The sequence below is a fragment of the Sciurus carolinensis genome, chromosome 3 (genome assembly GCF_902686445.1).
Source record: "Sciurus carolinensis chromosome 3, mSciCar1.2, whole genome shotgun sequence".
NCBI lineage: Eukaryota > Metazoa > Chordata > Mammalia > Rodentia > Sciuridae > Sciurus > Sciurus carolinensis.
The window spans coordinates 17,549,136-17,558,493 of NC_062215.1; the positions used below are offsets into that span (position 1 = coordinate 17,549,136).

The 9,358-nt window shown below is 55.2% G+C and overlaps 1 protein-coding gene across 1 annotated transcript in view; it reads right to left on the reverse strand.

Moving 5' to 3' along the window:
- The window catches only part of Wnt3 (Wnt family member 3), a 41,462-nt gene extending 32,304 nt beyond the window's left edge, over positions 1-9,158 (reverse strand). The window contains exon 1 of the mRNA XM_047542790.1: positions 8,900-9,158. Coding sequence (XP_047398746.1) covers positions 8,900-8,979 — 80 coding nt within the window. The 5' untranslated portion in view covers positions 8,980-9,158. The remainder of the gene's footprint in view (positions 1-8,899) is intronic.
- Between the last annotated feature and the right edge of the window lie 200 nt (positions 9,159-9,358).

Here is a 9,358-nt window from a genome sequence, read left to right on the forward strand (position 1 = left end):
GGTGGAGAAACAAGTCTTGCCAACTGGAATCTTCAGACTAAGGGCTTGGACATCTAACATAGTGTGAGCCAATAAAAACTAGTACATGAATTGAAAATCTGCAAATGTAGCTGGGGTAGAAGAAAGAAACCCAGGGGAATTGAGATTATGGAAATATCTCAGCTTCCGGGACAGCAGCTTGCCCAGGTCAAAGGTCCCCTTGACTTGGGTGACCCTCCTAAGTGCCCTCCATAGTTCACAGCTGGGAGCTACATGACTTGAGTCACGCTGGGCCTGAGCTGAGCAGAGCAGCCTGACCCCTGGTCAACCTGGAGACCAAGTTCAACAACCTTTCAAAGTCAGAGAGAAGAGGAGGAAGAATTTCAATGAATAAGCACAGAGGACAGTATTTCCTGTTGAAGTGAGATGTTAGGGGACTTTAGAAGGGTTATGGAGAGCACAACTGAATAGGAAGGTATAGGCCAAAGCATAGGGAGACTCAGTGCCAGACAGGAAGTGGGGAGCCACAGGAGGTTTTAGAGCAAGGGAGTGACACCCTCAGAAATCCGTGATGGAGATAAGTGGTGAGGAGCTGGACAGGAGGCGGGATGCTTGTTCACTTGCACTGACACAAACCCCTATTTGCATTCCTAACAGGCCCTGTGAGATTGGTTTTCCTCGCTGGCCCAGCTGGCTCTGGTAGATAAGTGGGACTCCGTGCCCAGGGGCAGGTTTTGCAGAAAGGCCCTCCTTCAGACCTGGGCGCTGGGTCCTGTTGCTCCCATCCCCCTCCCAGCGCACGGACGCACATTCAGGCCTCCCAATTTCTCCAGCCCAACTTGAGGCCATGACCTGGGTCCCTCTCTGGGTTGGCTGGCCTTATCCCCTCCATTAGGATTTCCTGACGACCTCGGGTCTCAAAAGAGCCCCCCAGCTGCCCTTCACCCTCATCCCTGGTTGAAAACCCACTCCGTGTTGGCTCAGCCCAGCAGGCCTGTGGGCTCTGCATTAGGCTAGGAGGTCCAGCAAGCCCTATGCCTTGACTATCACCCAGTCGTACCCCAAGACCTCTTGGCCTCAAACCTGAGGCCTCTGCTCCCTCTCTTAGGTGCTCCCCACGTAACCCTACAACCCTCCAAGAAGGGGCAGAGAACTCCTCACTTTGACCCATTTCTTGCTCCTCTTCTGGAAAAACCAACTCCTCAAGCTCAGAAACTTGAAGCGTCCTGCTGTGTCTATTCTTAGCACCCTCTCCAAGTAGGGGCTGGTTCTTACTCCTCTTTTTAGTAGTAGCAATGATACTTACTTCTCTGGAAAGAACTGACCATTCTCAAAGTACTTCCATGAAGACTATTCCACCTGAAGCTGTTACCAATCCTGCAGGCAGAGAGTATGTGTTGCTATGGTCCATTTCACAGATGAGAAAACTGAGACCCAGGGAGGTTATCGGCTCATCCATAACCTCACTAGTGTTTGGGCACAAGCTTTAGTGGTTTGCACCCACACACCTCCACCTTGCCCTGAGATCAGCTCTCAATGACCCCCACCCCAGGAGATAATCTAAAGGACTGGGTGACAGAACACAGATTTGAGATTATCTTGAGGTACAAGTTCTTGACCAGCACCCCTATTTACTGAGGCCCAGGGAAGCTGGGAGTCACCTAATGTCACATCATAACTGGTGGCAAAATCGGGTTTCACGTCCCCTCACTTCCTGCCCGGAAGCCGCCACTCCTCAAGCTGCCCGCTCTGGTCTCCCAGCACACTTCTGGGTCTCCATCCTTCCCTTAGACGTATGGGTGTGCCTGACATTTCTGGAATTCCCTCCATACACATAATGAGGCCATTTTGAGCAGGCCTGCCTCAGGGGGAACCAGAGAGCTGTCTAGTGTCCCCATCCTGACCCCTGCCAACTCCTCCCGGCTGTACTAACCCAACTGAAAACAGATAAATAGATGCTACCGGCCTCAGCAACCTCCTTCCTGCCTGCCGCACACCTTTCCAGCCTCAGGAACTAGAAGTGAAGCATTTGGGTTTCAAAGTGCAGCACAGGCCGTAGGGGATTGAAGAAGTACCAGGGTGTCCCCACCCTGGTCAGTGGTAACAGAGGAAATGCAGAGGTCAGCATAGCGAGGAACTTCACAGATTGGGACCTGCCTGTCAGCAGTGCCCACTGGCCATCCAGACTGAGCCAGATAAACTGTCATAGCTCCCTGAGATAATAATTGAACATGGGGACAGGAGAGTTCTTCCCCTCTGGTACAAGGCCGAGCCTGCCTGGAGGTCACCACTGTGCTCGCATACCACAGGCTACCTAACACCCACACTCAGGGTTCCATGTCCAGCCCCCTTGGTCCACTGGGGACTGAGAAACAGAAGAGATACAAACTTGAAGGAAGGCTGTTAGAGGCAGCAAGGGAAAGTGGAGAGTTGCCACACTTGGAAGATTCTAGAAACACTTTGCCCAGGTGGGTTAGCTATTCACCTGCCCAGAAGCAGGGCGGAGACCCAGTGATCCTTCCCAGCATCCTGTTCTCCAGCCCAACTCCCTGAAGACTGCCAAGGGGAGTCCCAGAGGAGCCTCCGGCTTCCTCCCTCTTTCCCACCTTCCCTGTGTTCTGTCTGGTCTCTCACTGAGAATGGGGAATTCCCTCTCTGGCAGCAGGATAAAGAAGGACCCTGCTTGGAGCTGGGACAGCACAGGGACGAGGTGGCAGGAGGAGGTGGAAGTCTTTCCCCTGCTGCAGCCCCACGCATACCTCCACCCCACCCCCCAAGAATGTAATTAAGCAGCAGGCCTCTGCCAGGAGCCAAGCTTTCTGCCTTCCGTCTATAAATCACATTCTGAATCATCCTCAGCTCCCGGAGCAGCAACTTCAGCTCAGGCTGCTCCAGCAGCCTGGGTGCCACTCCCCAAGGAACCTGCCTCCCACCCCTCCCGGACCAGCCCAAGGAGGCTCCAGGTCTCAGCTGGAGCGGCAGCCACAAGAGCCTGGCAGACTGTGGGGTCAGGGGAGGACCAGGGAGGATCCAGTACCCTCTCCACCCTGCTCCACTCTTCCTAGGCAGGCGAAGAGCTGAGGTTAAGTTAGCCTGACCACACTCCTTCAGCTGAAGAATAGAGCTACAGGCTTGTGGTCACCTGTACCAAGCATTGTGGGCAAGCTGGTTCTGAAGATAAGGCGAAAATAACCAAGGAAGACAAGTCTGGGAGGGCTCTTTGGGAGAGGCAAGTTTGGATCCAGGAATTAAATGAGCCAATAATTTGCAGACAGGGGGTGAAAATAGCGCTCACACACACAGTACTTCCTGTATAGCGGACATCATTCTAAGAGCTTCGCGTGTGTTCTCTCATTTGATCTTCACAACCCTGTGAGGTGGAGGCATTCACTAGACTCATTTGACAGATGGGGAAACTGAGGCGTGGAGAGTTGTTCCCCCCCCCCCCGGTAGTACATGAAGAATCCGGATGTGAATGGAACAGCCTAGCTGTGGAGGAACGTGAGTGTTTGGGACAGGTCTGGAAGTGCAGGCAGGCTGACTTGGCAGCAGAGCAGCCCACTTTGGGGTTTAGAGCAGACAGGTTGCAGAGAGAGAGGGTACGTGACATCTGTCATGGAGGACCATGCTTCTATCAGAGCCCTGTAATGCTGAGAAGCTGAAGGGATTCTTCTTTCCTTGTGGTCAAGGGAAAGGAAGCCCGAAGGGAGGTAGGGCCCTGAAGCACATGAAGGACAGGGACTCAGCGCTGGTCACACAGTCAGTTGGTGGTAAACTCAGGGGCCTCTCCACTCCCAGCAACAACCATTTCTGTTATACAGGTGCCATGAACATATAGATGTGACATGAACATGGCCCAGTCGATAAGGGTGTTAGGCAGCCTCCTCTTTCTACCCAGTGAGGGGTGACAGTGTCTATCCCTCCTTGGTGGCTTTGGAATGAGCTGGGCTTCCACGGGGTGGTGGAGAAAGGTCCTTCTCGATGCCTAGCTCACCCTGTTCCATTCCAAGACCAGAAAATTCACCTTTCCCAGTGCTTTCCCTGGAAGGGGTTGCCAGCTGCCTCCTCTAAGAAAAACCACCTTTCCTGCCCGGTCCCCAGGTTCCTTGTGCACTACCCAGACCAAGGAGCGCTCTTCCAAGTCTAGAGAAACACCCAGTGTCTTAGCTACCCCCTCCCCATTTCCATGCCACCTTCTCAGTTCTACATCTGCCCAGAGTATCATGAATATCTATTAGCGTGAAGTTCTGCAGCCAGTGGGATGGGCCATGTTTGCTTGACTGAATCTATTCTTTGGGGATTTCCACCTGGAGCTCTGTCTGCCTCAGAGTTTCCAACTTCTCAATGGCTGAGCAGATACCCAGATACCAGAGAGTGTGGGTATAGGAGGGTCTGCCTGGGTTTGCCACCAGGGCAACTGTGGCAAGTACCTGCTGAAGGACCTGGTACCCAGGTCCAGCTCCTGCCTCTTCTGACCGCCTCCCCCAGGTCTTCCCACAGGCAGGATTAATTAGGGGCAGAAGTCTCAGACCTGAGACCCTCAGGATCCCCGACAGGGAAATGGGGTGATGCTCAGGGACAGAGGGCCCAGACTCCACCCAGTGTTTACCTCTGGCCCCCAAAGTTGTTGACAAAATGCTCCGAGATTCTGGGAGAACTTTCTCTGACAACTGCCCCTTCATCCGTCCTTGCCCCATAACATATTGAAGGTTTTTCCAAGGGCATGGCTCCTGGAATTCTTATAATGTTTGACCTGCTTTCTTCTTTCTTTCTTTTTAAGCAAAATGTGATTCCATGAGAAGAATACCAACAGATCAAGCACAATTTTGTTCCCTTTGGACCCCAAAGCCCCACCCGCAATGTGGGGTAGACTGGGCAGGAGGGCCATGAACTCATTTCCAGAAGACCTGCATTCATTTCTACCCACCTGTCACATCCCTCCAGGGCAAAGGCTGTCCTAGAAGAGAGACCACCCTGCTCAAGCCTGGCCATCCGATCTGGTATCTGCCCATCTGTCTGTCTGTCTGTCTGTGGGATCAACAGCCTCCAGCCAGCCTCACTCCTCCTCGCCAGCCCCAGCCCCAGCCAGCTGTAATTCCTGCCTGTTACAAGTGTTAACACCTGGCCTGGGGCCTTCCTCCCCCGCAGTCTCCAGGTGCCTCCCTGGGCCCAGCCCACTGACCCCCATGGGGTTTGACTGAACATGTTCACAAGCCTCTGAGAGACAGGTGGGGGTGGGAGTGGATGGGGAAGGCAGCAGGACATCTGGAACCTGGGGAAACTGAGGCAGGACTTAGGGCAGGCCCTTGAGTGGGGCATGTGTCAGAGTGGTGGAATGAAACCCGGGAGGCCTGTCTTCCAGCTCACTCCCATGTCCGGGGCAAAACACCCTCACTCAAGCTTCCGGGCAGGGTGTGCTGGTGGTCCTGGGTGAAAGAAGAGAAAATAGTTCCAAGCCAGGTGGAGCGAGGGGTCCTCAGTGACAGCGACGAGGTGAGTTGCTGACCCCACCCAGCCCAGGCCCCTTTCATCAGGGTGTCTGCTCTGGAACGCAGCAGGCACTGGGCTGGGCCCTAGTAAGGTAGGTTCCTTTTCCCCCAATAAGGAGAAGAAAGACAAGTTTCTCCACCAGGCACTAAGTGGAACTGACAGGGAGAATTCTAGAAATCAGGGCTGCTGTCACTGCTTCCTGTTCCAGTGCCCCCACCTACCTGGCTGGGAGCACCTGGAGCACACCACTTCCTTTCAGAAGCATCTGTCTGAGCCCCTTCTGTCTACCTTCTCTCAGGACTGGGGCCCGAACGCGCAGGCTCCTGGGGTGGGGTTCCTTCCTCGAGGGTGGCAAGGACAGAAATCCCAGCTAAATGACTCCCCTGTAAATCCCTCTTGGGGAATGTGTGTACTGGGTGGGCCAAAGAGGGCAGGCCACCGGGGCCTCCATGCTAAAAGGCCTGGAATCTGACTGCCTGGGGGCAGAGTGGGACCAGGAATCTGAGGCTCATCCACTCTCCAGTCCCAGCCCTAAGAAGGGGACTCACCCTCTACCCCAACCCCAAGATCAAAGGAAACTCCCTCAGAGAGTAGGGCCAGTGAGCACAGTCCTCAAGCAGATAGAGCAAGCTGACGTCAAAGAACATTCTTCCCCTACCCCAGTTGGGATCCCAGGTCAGCTGTGCCCTGCAGCCACCTCCTGAAACCTTGGCTTCCTGCTGGACCTTCCCTCTGGGGCCACAGATCTCCGACATCCACCCCAGCTTAGGTGTCGCTCACACCCACAGGTCAGACATCTGCAAACACGTCCACGGACACACAGCCAAGGGTCCAGCCACATCACTGTCACTTGGGGACAGGATCACAAGCCAGCCTAGCCACAGTACTCACACGGCTATAGACACAGGGCTCACTCTCATACTTACAATCAGGTCAGGGCCACGAGCACCGGTATCACACACAAAGACATTTGTGGGGCTTCCCCTTTACACTGCTGTGAAAGCATGTGCGCGCGCGCACACGGGCACCACACTCACATACCCAGTCACGAACACAGTCATGCACAGCGTCACAAGCATAACAGGCACTAACCTTTACACGGGCAAAGATACTTCTAGACTTTTCTCTCTGTGTGTCACACACATATACACTTGGATTCTAGAACCGGCCCCTTGCTGACACTTGTATGCAGAGACACAAATGTTACCTGTCCTGGTCCAAGGATTCCCCTAGGCACACCCCGCGCGATTCCACATGCACAGTGTTCCAGTCTCTGGCACAAATACTCCTACACACAGAGACATACTACTGCACAGCACATGTCTTAGGGTCCTAGATTCACAACATACACACACACACGTGCACGCACACACACAGGCTGCTACAGGCACTGACAAGCACATGGGTGCACTTGAACCTGCCCACCCCATCTCTCTCTCTCTCTCTCTCTCTCTGTCTCACACACACACACACACACACACATACACACACACACACATCTCTCCTTGGCTCAGACAAAGCATCATCTCTGCCCCCTGTGTCTAGCATTACCTGTGGCCCATGTCTTGGCCTTCCATGTTTTCCCAGTGCTTCTTTCCACTTGGTGGGCCCTACCTAGATGCTCCCTAGACATCATCACACACCGACACCCCACCACCACCTACCCTCAGCATTGCCCCCAGGAAGTGCCCTCCTCCAGTCCACAGGGTAAGAAGCCTGCTCTCTCTCCCACAGTCCCTGCCACCTCTGGGGCACCAAGCCTCTTCCAACCCTTCCCCTGCCAGGGTCCTCACAGGAGGCCAAGAACAGCATGACCTTGGCCCAGGCATGGAAAGAGGGTCAGGAATGGCCAGTGAGCAGCCTTCCTCGGGTCTGGCAGAATCCCCACCCTGGAATCCCTGGCTGCCCCTGCCATCCTGTGGGCTTCTTTATGTACAGGAGGCCTCAGGCCAGCCCAAGGCCACAGGGAAGGACAGGCTGGCCAACTCCTGGGACCCTGTAAACAGAGTCCCTTGGCTATGCCCTGCTCCTGCTCCTCTCCCTCTCTTCCTCCTAGGGGCCCCAAACACTCAGACACAAATGCTGCCACCCCCAAACAACTGGAAAGAGGCTCAGGGTGTGGCCCCCAAATCCCCCTGGCTCTGCTCCTGGCTCAGGGTGGCAGGTAGGGAGAGTGGGGCATGCGGGCAGTACTGCACCCTGGTGGCACTTCCCTCTGACTTTCACCTCAAGGGCCACAGCCCCCTTCTTCCTCACAGATCCCAAATTCTTCCTCCTCACCTCCCACCCCCAGGCCGAGTCTCTCCTAGTCCAGGAGGGGAAGATTCTTTAATTAAAGTTTTCCGGAATGCAGGGGGCTGGAGACTGGGGAGAGGCGGGGTGTAATTTAGAGAACTGGTTTCAGTGTGTCTTCCCCGCTGGCCCCTGGGACCTGCAGAAGGAGGGAGTGGAGATGGGGCGGCTTGGAAAACAAGGGGACTCCCTAGAGCTGGGGCTCCCAAAGGGCTGCTTATTCCCCAGTCAGTCCCTCCACACACACACACGCAGCCCCCCAAGCCCTGTGCCCGGTTCCCTAACCTTATTTACTAAAATGCCTTTTGTATCCGCATTTCTCAGGGACAGATTTCTCCTTTCCCTCTCCCTTTCTCCTCGGTCCTCGGTTTTCCAAAAGGAACGAATGTGACATGGAGAATTTGGTTTTTGGTCAAAGAACAACAAGCCTACCCCTCCCAGACAACTACATTTTCAAGGAGCCCCCCTTTGGCTAGGATGGTCAGGCAAGAAATGAATACAACCGAATTCAATGGCATCTCGGATCAGCAAATTCCATATTCACTTCAGAAGCTCAAAATTAATCTAGTGCAGAGTGGGGAGGATCTGATGAAATCCCCCCACTCCTCTGCCCCAGGGACCCCTTTGGGAAGCTTTTGGGGTCTGAAATAGGAAGGCAAACGGGGTTATTGTGGGGAAATCTCTTGACCAAGGCGCTGCGGAGGTGGGGTGGCAATGAAGAAACAGGATGATTTTGCCCATGAAGACCCCAAAATGGAGAAGAGGAGTGGCTGCGCCCCAGGGACAGCGCTAGATTTCCAGAAACCCAACTGCAAGCAAATGGAGGGTCTTCAGCAACCCTCAGATTGGGATGGGTGGTGGGTCGGAATCATAAATGAGAGACCTTCAGAGACGGAGAAAGTCCTCCAGCCTCTGCGGCGGGTAGCAGGGAAAATGGTGATTATCGGAGAAACCAGGAGTTGGATTTTGAAGGCGACACCAGCAGAAATCCAGGAGGGGTGGGCGGCTGGGGGACTGGAGAGAGGCAAGGAGAAAGGAGCCCCAGCCCTGCCGCCGCCCACCCCCGGGCCAGCGCCCCCCACCTTCCCCGGGCGCGGCGGAGAGATCGGGCCGCGGGCAGACAAGAGGCGAGTCTTACCACCAAATTGGGTAGCCGGCGAGGACCCTGGTGCCACCGAGCAGGAGGCCGAGGAGCAGCCCGAGCAGGTGGGGCTCCATTAGAAGCGGCGCCGAGGAGGAAGTTTGCCCGCGACCATGAAGAGGGGGAGCGACGCCCCCAATAGTTGGAACAAAGTCCACTTGAGGTTGGAAATGACTTTCGGGCTTGTCAGAAGCGCACCTCCACCCGCAGCCGCCCCCCTCCCGAGCCCAGCGCGGAGCAGCCGGGTTTGAGGATGTCAGCGAGCAGCCAATCAGCGCCCGCGGCCTAAGGTAAGAGATGAGTCTGTAGTTCAGTCTGTCAATCACGCGCCCCTCCCGCCCGGCCCACAACTCCGGCTCCGGGAAGGGCATCGCCCAGCAAACTTGGGCAAAGCCCGCGCCCCGGACACAGTGGGGCCTTGAGGGGACACGGCTCGCCGGACTTTCTCTCGGCCTG